At 40.2% G+C, this 15878-nt stretch overlaps 1 protein-coding gene and 1 long non-coding RNA gene across 4 annotated transcripts in view; one reads left to right on the top strand and one right to left on the bottom strand.

Moving 5' to 3' along the window:
- Window positions 1-259: 259 nt before the first annotated feature.
- On the top strand, window positions 260-10465 carry LOC307064102 (MIT domain-containing protein 1-like; the record flags this gene model as incomplete). 2 transcript variants are annotated; one of them, XM_079720589.1, is made up of 7 exons in its annotated part: window positions 260-410; window positions 6474-6575; window positions 8196-8332; window positions 8416-8502; window positions 9340-9455; window positions 10208-10268; window positions 10370-10465. In XM_079720589.1, the coding sequence occupies 7 exons, from the start codon at window positions 260-262 to the stop codon at window positions 10463-10465; spliced, it is 750 nt and encodes a 249-aa protein (XP_079576715.1). The 2 variants fall into 2 exon arrangements, with proteins under 2 accessions (XP_079576715.1, XP_079576716.1); XM_079720590.1 differs by lacking the exon at window positions 8416-8502.
- The window catches only part of LOC307064103, a 35165-nt gene continuing 28521 nt past the window's right edge, over window positions 9235-15878 (bottom strand). For both annotated transcript variants that reach the window (XR_013811274.1, XR_013811275.1), the window contains 3 exons: window positions 12893-13018; window positions 10717-10786; window positions 9235-9369 (listed from right to left, as the gene is read on the bottom strand). This is a non-coding gene — a long non-coding RNA (uncharacterized lncRNA). The remainder of the gene's footprint in view (window positions 9370-10716; window positions 10787-12892; window positions 13019-15878) is intronic.

Here is a 15878-nt window from a genome sequence, read left to right as displayed (position 1 = left end):
CACCAGCAATTCCTAAGTGTCTTTCAGCCTGAAGCTCACCACTCAGGGGAACCGGAGCAGAGAAAGGACACAGAGTGGCACACTCAAACCCGGCCTTCACAGTGCACACACCCTGGCATTTTAGTTCCGGCCGAGTCCCTCCCACCCAGGCGCCATAAAAAGAGAGCGCAGGAGCACTGGAGTCACGTGACCGCTCCCGGGAGCGCTGCAGAACCGCCCGCCTAGGGGGAGGTTGGGGCGGAAGGGAGTTTCTGGCATTATGGCGGGGTCTCTCCTGGGCCAGGACTCCGGAAGCACAGCTGCAGTCACTGTGATAAAGCGGTGGTTGGAACTAGAGTCCGAGTCCCGGTACCCGCAGGCTCTGCTGTGTTACCAGGAGGGGATTGTTATGCTCCTGCAGGTTCTGAAAGGTGAGCAGTGAGCCGGGGAGGGAGGACTAGAGGAAAAGGAGCTGCAATCTGCTGTGTCTGGGCGGGAGTGAAAGATTAAAACGCTTACTGTGCACAGCGAGAAAGCCTTAAAATACAGAACGTAGGGTAGTCTACAGGACAGGTGGACTGATTTCTTTGATATCTTTAGTAGATTGATGTCGTCAATAAAAGAGGGGTTACTATCCTAGAATTTTAAGAGACATAACCAAATGTAATAGATAAGCCTTGAAAGGATTTGGGTTTGAATGAACTGTAAAAGACATTTTGGGATCAAGTTGGAAAGGTTGACTATGGATTGGGTAGCAGTTAAATTAACTTTGTTAGGCAGTATGGTATTTTTCGAAATCTGTTCTTAATTTTAGAGATGTAGCCTGAAGAAGTGTTTGGGGAAGAATAGTCATGATGTCTGAATTTGATTTTACTTTAAAAGAAAGTTGAAGCAAATATGGCAAAATGCTAACAATTTTTAAATCTAGGTGGAGGGTAATAAGTGTGTTCGTTACACCCTTTTTCTTACTTTTCTCATTAAACATTTTCATTAAAATTTTTTTTTTTTGGCCGTGACCCGCAGCATGTGGGATCTTAGTTCCCGGACCAGGGATCAAACCCGCGCTCCCTGTATTGGACGCACGGAGTCTTAACCACTGGACCGCCAGGGAAGTCCCTTCATTAAAAGTTTAAAAACAAGATTTTTTTTTTAATGAGAAATGGGTATACTGAAATTCGGTGTGAGAAATGTATAGGATTGTGAGAGGAGACAGTTAAGACTTCCTGTTACATGGTTATTCAATGTTGAGAGGTACACAGGTAACCCTTAACACCCAGTACAATCCCTGGCAGGTAGTAAACACCTAGTAATTATGTATTAAATTGACTTAAGACCAGCCCCTGCTCCCCAGCCCCTGGGGCTCTTAGTCTGGCCTCAGATCTCCCCTCTGTGCTTTTTAGCCTGAGTGTTTCTGATTTCAGAAGCTTTGAGATAGTAGAGGCTGCTTTTCAATGTTCAGCACTTTTCTCAGAATGGTAAAACTCTACCTTGGGCAGGGACGATATGATGATGATGATGACAGTGATGACGGTGATGATAATGAGAGTAACATCATTTGTAAGTGCTGAGTGCCAGGCAGTGTGCAGAGCACGTTAAAAGCATGATCTCAATTCATTCTTACAATTGCCTTATGAAGTAGGAGGTGATGTTATCCTCATTTTACAGCATAAAAAGCAAAGTTCGCTTTCTAGTTCTGCCACAATTGGTAGAGTCACAGTTGAAACCCAAGGCTTTAAAGACTCTACTATACTGACTCTCAGAAAGAGAGATGGTGTACATCGTTCGACGCTGAAGCAGCAGCATCACAGGAGTTCTGCGCCTGTGTGCTCCACTGATCCTGTGGGGCTTAGAGAGACAGTGACGTGATCTTGCAGGTTAAGATGTAAATGCAAATAACTCTAACACAGGGAAGAAGTGCCAGGAGCCATATGGACAAGTGCAATGAGGATTTAAACAGTTAACAGTCATTGGGGGATGGAAAGGTGTGGGTGGTTTTTGATAGGGGTTTTGGAGGGATGAGTAGAACTTCAGAAATTCAGCTGAAAGTGTTCTGTCTGTACTCTTTTACCAAATAAGTGGTTCAGTTCGCTTTGGCATAGGTGTGTGGAGAAAGAGTGAGAAGTAAAGATTAAAGGTAGACTGGGGCTTGGAGCACACTGCGGATAGCCTTGACTGCCAGGAGATTTTAACTCATTCCATTGACAAGGAGAAACCATTTAAAGTTTTTACAAAGGAGTGATGTAATGAGAGTTGCATTTCAGGGCTCTGCTCTCTTAGGAATATGCTTTTCTCCCAGATATTTGCATGACCTACTCCCGCTCCTCTTCCAGGTCTTTACACAAATGTCACCTTATTTGTGAGGACATTCTCTGACCCCAGTGTAAAATTACAACCCCCATCCCAGGACTCCCTTATCCTTCTTCCTTGCTTTATTTTATTTATATAGCACTTACCACAATCTAACATACGTGTTTTACCAATTTATTTATTTATTTACTTTAAATCCATTCATCTGTCAGTGAACACTTAGATTGCTTCTACCTTGTGCCTATTGTGAATTTCCCATTGCTTATTTATTTGTTTATTTATTTGGCTGCGTTGGGTCTTTGTTACTGCGCGTGGGCTTTCTCTAGTTGCGACAAGCGGGGGCTACTCTTTGTTACAGCGCGTGGGCTTCATTGTGGTGGCTTCTCTTGTTGTGGAGCATGGCCTCTAGGCACGTGGGCTTCAGTAGTTGTGGCACGCGGGCTCAGTAGTTGTGACTCGCGGGCTCTAGAGCGCAGGCTCGGTAGTTGTGGCGCATGGGCTTAGTTGCTCCGTGGCATGTGGGATCTTCCCGGGCCAGGGATTGAACCCATGTCCTGTGCATGGCAGGCGGATTCTTAACCACTGTGCCACCAGGGAAGTCCTACCAATTTATTTTTATTGTTGTCTTTCCTCTCATTTGAATGATAGGGGAGGACTTAACTGCTACGTCTCCAGTGCTTAGAACAATGCCTGGCATGTGGTAAGTTCTCAGTAAATATTTCTTGAGTAAATGAGTGAATATGGCAAGAGCGTAGGAGAGACATTAACCTGAAGACTGAAGTCAAGCAGACCAATTAAGGAGCTCCTGCAGAAGTCAAGACGAGAGGTGATAAGGGCCTGAATGAACCAGGGGGGTGACACCAGTATTAGGAAAGGGAGGGGACAGTTTGGACATTGAATTACTGGCACTGGCACATGATTAGATGTTGGAATGGGAATTGAAGATGGCTGTATGATTTCAAGCCTGGAAAACCAAGGCATGTTTGAAGAATGGGTCTATAGTATCAAACTCTGATCAAGGATGATGATTAAGAAAGGAGTACTATATTTGTAGAGGACAGGGAAAATAGAGTATATTTATAGGCAGGAGCACAGTAACAGTAGAGCTTAAGAAAAGAGATGTTAGATAAAATGTTCTAAAGGAAGCTGAGAGGGAGGTGTATGGAAAAAATTATGTAGATGATAATCATATTGACAACATTTATTGAGTATTTCCTACATGCAAGTCTCTTTCATAATTAATCATCTCCACAACTCTCTAAGGTACTGTTACTCTTTCTGTGCTACAGATGAGGTTGCAGAGAGGTTGAATAACTGGCCAAGGTCACATAGGCAAAAGTGACAAAGCAAGTTTTGAACTAGAACAGCCTGACTCCAGATGCTTTGCTGTTAACCACTTTTCATACTGCCTCTTTGTAAAGAGTCCGTAAAATGCTGAATCCTGACAAAAAGTTCAAAGTTTTTGAGTTTAGAGGCACATATATCAACGTAGTGGAAGAGTGTGAGTTCTCATATCACCTTAGGACAAAAAAACAGGATTCTCCACAAGATATTTATGGATGATATATGGGTATATTAAGATTTTCTTATGCTACTGTAGTATAGGCATGAGAAAGTGGGGGTCTAAATGATATTAATTTTGGCAGTAGAAGAACTTGAAAGGGAAAGATTTCAGTAATTATATGGATATCAACAAAGTGTTGGAAACAACTTAAATGCCCCTGGGTAGGAGAGTGGTTGCATAAACCATGGTACAGCCAAACAGTGGAGTACTATACTGCTGTAAAGAGGGTTGAGCAAGATCTTTGTCAAGTGATATGGAGTGATTCCCAGGATATACTGTTTAGTGAAAACTGCAAAGGACAAAGAGTAGCTATAGTATGGTAATCTGCATGTAAAGACAAAGATATAAGAAGATTTTCATGTGTCTACTCATTTGTTGAAACACAGGAAGGATAAAACCAGAAACTAATGAAATTACTTACTTAATATGCGGTGGGTGGGAAAGAGGTGGAAAGAAAGGGGAAATGGGAGTAGGGTAGCAGGATGAGGAGGGAGTGAATAACTTCTCTAAGTTATTCAATTGTTACACATAAAGGAGAGCGAAAGAAATAGGTAACCTAAGCATCTTTGGAAAATAGTATTTTGGCTGTATTCTGTAAAGTTAAAGACAAAGTGAACAGTATACAAACATTGTATTATTTTAATTGGTAAATTATTTTCTCACAACAGTATGGGTTAGGAATTCTCAAACTATTTTATGTCTATACTAGGCTTGAACAAGCCAGTAAATATATTGTGGATAATAAAAGAAGTTACAGGTAAGGAAAGGAGGAAGGCTAGAATGAACCCTGTGGGATCAAAGTTATCAGCATGAATTCATGGTTTTTAATGTAGATACAGATGGACAGACATAGAAATAGAGTTGTATGTGTGTGTTAGTAAACCTCCACGTACTTTCTACCTGCATTGACGGAAAGGGTCTAGAGGTAGTGATAAGACTCCCTGAGTAGCAGTTAGTACCCAAAATATGATTTCTTGATACCATTCTCCAATAAAAGGAACCAGCACTCCTTGGAGAAATGGTTGATTCCAGGGCTGGGGCAGGGAAAATAAAACATTTTGCACCAAAAAGTAAGGAAGTGCTCAAAAAATGAGGGGTTACGTCAAAAGGACAAAGAGCCAACATGATGGAACTCTTAAAATTTGAGCAAGAAAATGTGAGCAAGAAAATATTGATAGTATTGGATTACAACCCATAGAATAAAAGATATATCCATGAGTCCATATTGATATAAATCATTAGTTGAATAAGTAAGTAGATGGGAGAGCAGAGGCAGCTCTTCCTTACAGTGGAATTCCGATTAATAAATTAAAAAGGAATGATGGAAATAGAAAATCACCATTTGGCAAACACTGCAGTAATAATTGTTGCAGGCAAAGACCATCAACGGATGCTAAAATTAGCGGATGAAGAGTGGAGAGAGATAGGATATCTTCCCACAAGATAGTGATTCCATACAAAAGAGAAAATAATGATTTTTCCAGTGGAGAAATCTGTGAACTCCACCTTAACCAAGTGATCAAAGTCAGTGTCACCAGGAATAAGACACATCAACATCGTGTACCCACTGAGAAGGGCACAACACTTCTGTGATTTTCTTGCTAAAAAAATGCATAACCTCAGTCTGTCTAATCATGAGAAAACACAACAGCCCCAAATGAGAGACATTCTACAAAATAACTGACCACGTACTCTTCCTAAATGTCAAGGTCATAAAAGGCAGAGACACACTAAAGGAACTGTTACAGATCGTAGGAGGCTAAAGAGACATAACAACTACATGGTATGTGGGATCCTGGACCAGAAAACGGATTTTCCCACTAACTTTCTTTAGGTTTGTAGATGAGCTAATAGTGTCGTGTCAATATTAAGTTACTTACTCTGATAACTGTACCATGGTTGTGTGATATGTTAATACTAGGGGCATCTGGGTGAAGGGATTCTGTGCCATTTTTGTAGCTTTTCCATAAATACATAGTTAATTCAAAATAAAATGTTTTAAAACTCAGGGTTTAAAAATGAAATTATAATGGAAAATAAAAGCAATATTAAAAGGGAGGAAGGAAGGAGCCAGGAATTGATTTGGTGACTGATTGGGGGTGGGGCTTGGAGTAAGACTTTATTTGATAATGTATATTCAAAAATACCTTCCATTTTTGGGGTGGCTGGGAAAATGATTCAGCATAAACCATAAAGGGGAAGTCTGGAACAGAAACTGGTTTTCTGGAAGAAAGATAGATATTATTTGCTCTCTTTTGATTGTTTGCTCTCTTTTGATTATGCTTAGATTTCAAACTTATGGGTAATTAGGACAAAATAGTGCTCAGACTCAGTGACATGTAATAAGCCACCTTTGTTTCCTCACCAGATTTGAAGTCTCAGCAGTGAGACATGGTGTCTGAGTCCCCACTCCTAAATAAAGCTGCTTCAAATGCTTAGTGAAAAAAATGAAGGCCCTACATGATCAAGCTAAATTTGGGCCTATTATCTGTGCATTTTAGGACCAAGACAGACCATGCCAAAGGACAGGAAATCCGTGGAAAACTTGGGAAATGGGAAATACTGCTTGTACCAAATGGGAAGCCTGTTTTGAAACTTGAAAGTGTATTTTTTAAATTTGTAGGCACCAAAGATGTAACAAAGAAATGTAATCTCAGAAAAAGAATTTCTGACTACATGGATAGAGCAGAAAACATAAAGAAATACTTGGATCAAGAAAAAGAAGGTAAAGAGGCTGTTTTGGAGAGTGTGTGTATGTGCTATTGTGATAAAGCCCATTTCACCCAGTGTTTCTGGCTGTGCCCTTTGGAGCTTGCAGGTCTACTCTGCATTTCCTTTCGTCTGCACACGAGCTGTTCTTAACCTTTTTCTTCCCTGGTCGGGGGAAGGTGGGGGTCAGATACCCTCCTGAGAATCTGAGGACAGCTCGACGTACTGCAGAACTTGGCATGCCATTTTAAGGAGTTCATAGATCCCCGTGAAGCTTATGTGTAGACTCCAGTTTCAATAATACTACAGAGGAATACTGAATATAAATCCTGTATTTTATTTGTATTTCCCTTTATAAAATGACCGAAATATTAAAGTAGCTCAAGAAACTCCTGGGACTTCTTTGAGATTTTCATTGTGAGTCAAAACAGTTCAGGAGTTAGGTATTTCTAATGATTAGAGGTGCAGGAGGTATGGTTCCCTATTCATAATTGGTTCTCTACTCCTGAGGATCCAGTTTACAAACATATAGAAACAAATGGCCATTGCCACCTGAAGGGCACAGCTGCTGCTTTCTACAGTCAGTGGAACTACTGCCCTCAAAAAACCCAGTGCCCCCGGCCCTCAGCTGCTCTTTACTCCAGCCCTCTCCCCACCTCTTCCTGGTATTCTGTACTAGCGCACATCCTGACTACCCGCATTGAGGTCCTCTGTTGAGTGGGAATAAAATTGTTTCCTTCACCCCAAATTGAAATCTACAATGCAATTTCCCTCTAAAACTTGGATGAAATATAGTACCATCAGCATTGTGGTTTGAATACTGTGGGTTAAATTAACCTGTGTGGCTAGCTTGGCTTGAAAACCGATGCACGGTTGGTAACATTCTATCTTTGGAAATATTAGGAACAGAATCCAAGCTACTGGTTTTCAAACAAGGTTTAAAAATGCAACCACCATATAAATTAGGAACTACCATTAAGGGTCATATGTTTAAAAAAAGCCGTAAAGGTCTTCGATAACTTATTCAATAATTAGCCATTTTGAATAAACAAAAACAATGGAACTACCCTGCTGACGCTGTGGCATTCTAGGCTTTGGCTTGGGTTATTAAGAAGTACTATAAATTTCTGCTTAACACGGTCTCTACAAGTTCTAAGAAAGACTCCTAGACTCCATATTATATTGCATTTATATATTTAATACTTCAGCTATTCAGTTGCAAGTCATAAAAAGACTTAAATCTGAAGAGAAGGACCAGATGGCCACTGAATCATAGCTTGTGGTTCTACTCATGGTGGCAGGAATATTAGGTATCTTTATACATATGGTTCCCTCTTGAATAAACTGCCTGGTCTGTAGGATTTAGTTCAAGAACCTGTTCCAAGAAATCTCTGGACTTTCCCACTTGCCCGGCCTCCTTGAAGGCAAAAAATCCCACATGGAATTTACCTTTGCATGTGTAGCATCTTGCAATGTGCCTGGCATGGAGTAGGCATTCGAAAATGTTTGCTGACTGCACGAGTTAAAAAAAAATTAACTTGTATCTGATGCTGATTTATTACTGGGTGTAAATATAGTATGTCTAAAAAGAAAGGAAGTAGTCCCTGATTTTATTATTGAAGCTTGTGTTTTGTAGCTGGAAAATATCACAAGCAAATTAAAATAGAAGAGAATGCAACAGGTTTCAGTTATGAGTCACTTTTTCAAGAATACCTGAATGAAACAGTTACGGAAGTTTGGATAGAAGATCCTTACATTAGACACACTCATCAGGTAGGTGAAATGTACTCCCGTACGATGAAACGTTATTGTTTTAAATGTACGAGTTAGTAATAACGCCTCCTAATGTCTTTCAGCTGTATAACTTCTTTCGATTTTGTGAGATGCTGGTTAAGAGAACATGTAAGATAAAAACTATTCATCTCCTCACCTCTCTGGATGAGGTAGGTATCTGAAGGCATTTACTGTCTCTTAATGTCATGAGCTTTACTCAGTTGCAGAGTGTAGTTCAAGGCAAACCTGGACATCATGCTTCAGTTAGAGCTGTTTCACTGGGAATGAACTTATTCTCTAACAACCGGCATAAAACACCTTGGGAAAAATGCTGTTGATTTCAGTATGTCATATCTTGTATTTGGCCACTTTGCTAAACTCTCTTGTTCAAGTAGTTTCTCAGTTTCTTGGATATTCTATGAGGCAATCACACTGTCTGCATTACTGACAATTTCTGTCATCTTGATTTTGATTTAAATAGGAATGCCTCTAAAGAATTCATATTTCTATGATTAATTTGAGAAGAAGGAAGCCCCATCTGAATAACGAAACAGCACCATTAAAATATATTTTATTTATTCTTTAATTGAATATAGGTTTATTCACTTTCACTTCCTTTTACAGAAAAACTAAAGATATCTGGGTTTATTAGTAAACGAGTCCTGTGCCATGCTGAGAAATTTACTATGAAAAAACATGCATCTCTAGAAATTATAAAAAATATTTACGGATTTGCCAAGCCACAGAATGCTAATGTAATAAAATACATTTTAGGAGATAGGACAGAGTTGTGTTATGTTCACGTTAGAGAAAAAAACAATTATTTTGATAAAAACAGTTGCTCTTAAACTACTTCATCTTCTTCGGTTGCTTGTTTGCAATAATGGACAATGAAACTAGTATAGAATCTTTTCATTTTAATTCACCTATGATACACATTGCATTGTTTAGGAATAATTTAAAATATTAATAACTGAGGCAAAAAGTTGTATTTTTCCTATTAACAGGGCAGTGGGAAAGAACAGCAAAGTAGTGGCCTGGAAGAAATAAGAGAGTCACTCAGGAATCATGGAGTGCAGTTGGAATTAGAATACTCTTCTTTGATACACGACCGGGAAATTAGGTTAGTGTATAGTAATATTTTAATTTTTATGCAGTTGAAAAATACTTACTTTTATTTCTCATAATAAGTTATATATAATTACATACAATATTCAATTTAAATATTAAAGATTTAAATAAAGCTCAATTTTCATATGTTTTCACTTTTGAAGAAAAAAAAAAATCTGGCTTATTTTGTCCTGTATGTGAGTTTCCTATTTCCTAATGGAATAAAATTTACATGTTCTGTGTCATGTGAGAAGAGGAAGTACTTTTCTGTCATTCAGCTATACACAGTGTTATGGCATTGGGATAATTTCCTTTTCTAGTGATACTAATATTTATTTAATGTGGTTTTACTTCTCATGGTCTTTTAAATATTCTAGTAGGCATGACAGGACGTTGTGTCATGCCTGCCAGGGCTCCCCCTGCTTATGTCCCCCACCTCTAGGCAGGGGAACCCCTGAAACATCACCACAGTCTGCCTGAGTACACTTGGAAGCCACTTCTTAGCAGAACTGGGAAGCTTTATCAGCAAGGTGAAATTCAGGAGGAAGGTTTAATTGAATTGTTAAACTCCTTATCAGCTAATGGATGTTTTGTTTCACTGTAGACACAGCCCATAGGTAAACCCAGGTTTGGTTCAACTCTTGCCACTGGAGGAAGTGATTTTATTTGTTAGGGGGAAATTTAGCTGACACTTAGTACATTATAGCTTTGGTCATTGTCTGACTTAAATGTCTGGAATGTAATACTATATACTAATTTCAATAGGTTCAACAATGGTTGGATGATTAAGATCGGAAGGGGACTTGATTATTTTAAGAAACCACAGGTAGGATATAGTCTTATGAGTGACTGTGTAGCACTCTTTTTATTTTAACAAAATGGCTTTGGTCCTTTTTGTTAAAGAATTTCTCTTCTCCTCTTCTTAAGAGTCGTTTTTCCCTTGGATATTGTGATTTTGATTTAAGACCATGTCATGAAACAACAGTGGACATTTTTCATAATAAGCACACACAAAAAATATGATGGGTAGTAGCCTAATTTACATTATATATTTCTATTTTAAATGAATATTCAATTTTTTTTTTACTTTGGACAGATCATTCCTATAATGTATGAATTTAACAATAAAGTTTTACATTCCTACTAATTTATGGATTCATTGTTCAGTTGTGTGACCAACCCTAAGTATTTTTATAAATATATTACTCAGTAGAGTTATAGTGTTTCAAGTCATATGGTTAATTTAAACATTTTACCAGATTTTCTCTACTTGCCTGTTGGAGAGTGAATCAACACGTAATGAGCACCTATTAAGAAGATGAATTGGATGCTTTAATCTTGTCCCTGAGAATGTAGAGTCCAGGAAGAAAAATCATGAATTAGAGTACTCTTAAGAGACAGATGGGCTTGTGAGCCTAACAACCAGAAAAAAATAACCACCGATAATTTTGTTACAATTAAGTGTCTTTAGCAGACATTTACCTATTTACATTTACATATATATATATATATATATATATATATATATATATATATATATATTAATGTTTGGGCATAAGAATGGACAGATAAGTCACTGGGACAGAATAAGGAATCCAGAAACACACCTGAGAGAAAGTGGATGTGTGTATGGGCACATAATAGATAATAAAGGTCTTTCAAATTAGTGGGAAACGAGTAGACGAGCCAATAAAAGTTTGCAAAAGGTAACATTAGATCTCTACCTTATTCCACATAGAGAAATTATTCTAAATGGGTTAAAGAGCTAATGCAATGAAATATCCAAACACTTTTTTTTTTAACTCCACTGAATGTACTAAGCATAACACAAAACCCAGGAATTATCAAGGAAAGTAAAGAGCAAATAATCATATAAATATTTAAAACTTGAATAAAGGGAACCATAAAAAAGTTAAAAACATATGAGATCAAATTTACAACATATAGGAAAAGGGTTAATGGTCCTAACATATAAGGAATATTGCCACATTTTCAGCAAGTTTGACCTGACCAAGGATTTGGTCCTTTGAGCAATCTCTACTGGGTTGTTCCTGCGGTACATACATTCCCATCCAGATACACCCTGTTTCTTTGTTCTTCATGAACAAATTTCTTGGAGTTCTCTATACAGTTTTTTCCCCTTTCCTCACCACCTATTCACACTTCAATTCACTTCTATCCGGCTACCCAGTCACGCCACTGAAATTGCTCTTATCAAGGTCAGCAGTGACCTCCATACCACCATATCCAATGGACACTTTTTAACCCTCATGTTACTTGTTTCAGGAGTATATTAGACCCAGCTGGCCACTCCCTTTTTTTTTTTTGTAATTTTTTATCATTGTGTTCTGAATTCACACCATTTTAAAATTTATTTATATTTCATTTTATTTATTTTTGGCTGCATTGGGTCTTCGTTGCTGCACACAGGCTTTCTCTAGTTACGGCGAGCGGGGGCTACTCTTCGTTGCGGTGAGCAGGCTTCTCATTGCGGTGGCTTCTCTTGTTGCGGAGCACGGGCTCTAGGCGCGCGGGCTTCAGTAGTTGTGGCTCGCGGGCTCTAGAGCACAGGCTCAGTAGTTATGGCGCATGGGCTTAGGATTCCACAGCATGTGGAATCTTCCCAGACCAGGGCTCAAACCCAAGTCCCCTGCATTGGCAGGCGGATTGGTGACCACTGCACCACCAGGGAAGTCCCTGGCCGCTCCCTTCTTGAATCTCAACTTCCATGGAACACACTTTGCTTCTCCTCCACCCTACCTTTTAAATATTGGAGTTCTCCTAAACTAGGTACTAGATAGTAACCTTTTTTTTAGTAGGAACTTGTATGCGGAGGTCTTCCCCTATAAGAATTACACTTGTGGGGAAAAAATTAATAAATAAGTAAAAAAGAATTACACTTGTGGCCTGATAATTAGACGTTAATGTGGCTGCAGCTTTAGAAACTTGACCTAGTTGTGTGTACCTTCCATGTTGGCTGGGGGAGGAAGCACTATCAGGTGTGAGGAGATGGACGGGGCAGGAACTGCCAGACCAGGACTCCCACCTTCTCCCCTTTTTCAAAGATGTGTGTTCTGTTCCAGGTGTAGTACCTGGATGGGTCTGGTTTGCAGCAGGACATCAGCATCCCAGTGGAGAATGAGTCATTCCTCCTCAAACAGGGATGCAAAGTAACTCACCCATCTTGGTGGGAGGTTCCTTTACAAATCCCATTGCAAACTCCCTTCCCAGGTGTGATGGGGCTTGGTGTTCTCAGCAGCATAGCTCGTAGATCCACAGTGAGAGGGAAATGGCTGTCTCCTGCAATTTCCATACCTTAATGTGGGTATCGTGTGTCTAAGCAAGGGTCTCCCATCTGGCCTGTGGGGCAACAGGCCCTACTGTTTGATCACTCAAATGTCTTAAAGCCTGGGATAGTACTTTAGTCCATCTGGCCAAGGTGGGTTTTACCTGTTAGTAATTCAATCTGCTGCTTTAATGTTTCATTCTTCCTTTCTACCGACTCTGCTGGTTGTAGCTTGTAGGAGAGACAGAACCTCCATCAGTGTCATGTTCCTTCACCCAATCTTATGTTGACTGAAAGAAAAAGGCACAACATAAGAGTTGTTAGTTTCAGTTTTATTCGGAAAACTTAGTGAGGACTATAGCCTGGGAAACAGCCTCTTGGTAGCCCAGAGGGGACTGCTCCCCAAGACACAGGGGAAGAAGCCAGTATATACGTAATTTTGGCCAGGGAAACCGTGCAGTCAAGTATACATCTCAGTAGAAGGTTAGTGCTGGTCATGAGGAACAGATATATTAGTTACTGATGTTAGTGCTTTTTCTATGTATGCGAAGATGCAAGAATCTGGGTTCTCTAAAAATCTTCCTGAGGTATATCTAACTATCTAAGGGGCCCGTTTTTCCAAAGCATATATGTTCTCATCCTGTTTTTTGTCCTGAATTCCTCAGGGTGCACCATCAGTCAGCGACTGCAGTGGCTAATGACTTGAGCCTTGTAGAGCTGGATGGTGGGCAACATTCTTTGTTTTACACTTGCATATCATGACCTTTAAAATGTGACTGCCCAGTCACTGTCTATTGGACAAGGGTATCCATAAATGGTACTCAGCTTCTCTAATGCCCTTACGGTGGCAGCCTGCTTTGCATGGCAGCAGGGGAAAGCTTGAGTTAAGCCAGACCTGGTGGGCTCCTGGTACAGGTACAGTGGGCAGAACATACATTCCAAGGACAGGGGAGGAGGTTAGGAGCCTCTGATTGCCTGGGTCCAGTTTGAAGGACAACTGGCGGTCACATCCTCTTGATGGCCTCCTCCAAAAGGTGGGCTCCACCTCCCACCAAGATTTGTAAGTTGGAGGATTCCCCAAACATAGGGGACTTGGATGCTAAACACTTTAAACTTTAGATGAATTACAAAAGTCCACAATTATCCATTTTCATGATATATGATACTCTTTATATGCTGTCAACTCCTATTAAGCCAAGACTCCTCCTTGGAATTCTAATCTCACATATTCAGCTGCCTATTTGGCATTTCACCTGGCATCTCAGAAACACACAAGCATTTCAAACATAACAGGCCCCAACTGAACTTTGGATACACACTCCCCCACTGCTCCCGTGTACCCCCATCCGTCCAGTTGCTCAAGTAAGAAATCTAGGAGTCATTCTTGATTCCTCCCTCCCCTTCATCCTCATATGCAGACATACAGAAAGTTCTGCAGAATCGACCTGCAAAACATGCCTTTAATCCATGTGTTCCAGGAATGCCCGTCAGATTTCCCTTTTGGAACCTGAAGCCCTTAACAGCCTTCACCTGATGTCATCCTCTCTCTCGAGAAACAAAGGGTATCAGAAAATCATGGCTGCTTTATGGCACCAAGCACATCATGTCAGGGTTTTTATACCTTTCTTAGAAAATAATTTTCAGTTGTTGTGACAAATGTAGTGCTTAAAAACGGGCCCATGAACAACCCCTTCAGAATTGTGTTTACTTGGTATTTAATATTGCAAAGAACAATGGGGCCTGCCCATGAAACCTGCCTCAGATGAAGAACAGCTAGCCTGGCACCTGTGTTTGTCCCAGGAGCAACTTGAAAAATCCCCTTCCCTTACCCTGCTCCCATTTTGAGAGAACCAGCTGCAGCAAAACCCTGTATGTCCACCCCTGCTCCCCACAGCCACTCAGAAACAAGGATGGGATCTGGATCCACTGAGATACATGAAAGGAGATCTCCTAAGAGGTCTGAAATTAATGTGATAGCCAAACACTGGTTGTTTCAGGCGAAGATGTCTGAAGGTCTCTGAGTCCTGGAACCCCCGTTATGTGTTGAATTGTGCAAACCGCAGCCCCCCCCCCAAGAAATTCACACGTTGAAATCCCAGCCCCTGGTACCTCAGAATGTAACCATATTTGGAAATAAGGTCTTCAAAGAAATAAGTTAAAATGATATCTTTAGGGTGGCCCTAATCCAATATGACTGGTGTCCTTATAAGAAATGGACATCTGGACACAGATACGCACACAGAGGAAAGACTGTGTGAGGGCACAGCAAGAAGGTGCCACCTGTAAGCCAAGGAGACAGGCCTCAGAAGAAGTCAAACCTGGGAATTCCCTGTCGGTCCAGTGGTTAGGACTTGGCGCTTCACTGTTGGGGCCCGGGTTCAATTCCTGGTCAGGGAGCTACGATCCCACAAGCTGCCAGGTGTGGCCAAATTAAAAAATAATTTTTTAAAAAAAGAAGAAACCAAACCTGCTGTCACCTTGATCTTGGACTGAATAAATGACTGTTGTTATTTTAAGCTACCAAGTTTTGGAGTGGTTTGTTACGTAGCAATAGATAACCGGTAAATCCGTATTACTCTCCTGCCTGCTCCACTTCTCATTCCTCAGGGCTCAGCTTCAATGTCAGGTCCCTGATCGCTCTAGCTAGGGAGCCCATATTGTCTAACTGCCCGGACTTTTCTTTCATACTTTTCTCACTTTGTAAGCATTTACTGATTTCTTTCCCTAGTTTTAAAAAACTCAAGTCTTGACCTATTAATGGGTCATAAAGTCAATTTTTAAAGAAATAAAATTGAATATAAAATATCAGATAAGTAAGTAGTAAAGGATAAGCATCGTATTGTGAAACTTGTTAGGTATAGGCAACATATGTGTGTGCTGGTGCACAGTATAAAATACATTTTTTACTCCAGTTTTTAAAAAGTTTGAAACCACTACTATAAACTGTCACTTCTTAAGCTCAGTGAGCATGTCGCTTTCACTCACCATGAACATCCAACAACTAGCAAAGTACCTGGCACAGAGTAGACACTCAATAAACACGTAGGAACTACTGTAGAAATAAGAGGAGTATGTGAGTGAACTGTAGAGACAGGAAATGGTTGGCAGTGGTGGTACCCTTTGAAGGAGTTTGGCAATGAAGTGATAGAG

This window comes from Hyperoodon ampullatus, assembly GCF_949752795.1.
Source record: "Hyperoodon ampullatus genome assembly, chromosome: 15".
In the NCBI taxonomy this organism is placed as follows: domain Eukaryota; kingdom Metazoa; phylum Chordata; class Mammalia; order Artiodactyla; family Ziphiidae; genus Hyperoodon; species Hyperoodon ampullatus.
This window is presented reverse-complemented; position numbering and strand designations above follow the sequence as displayed.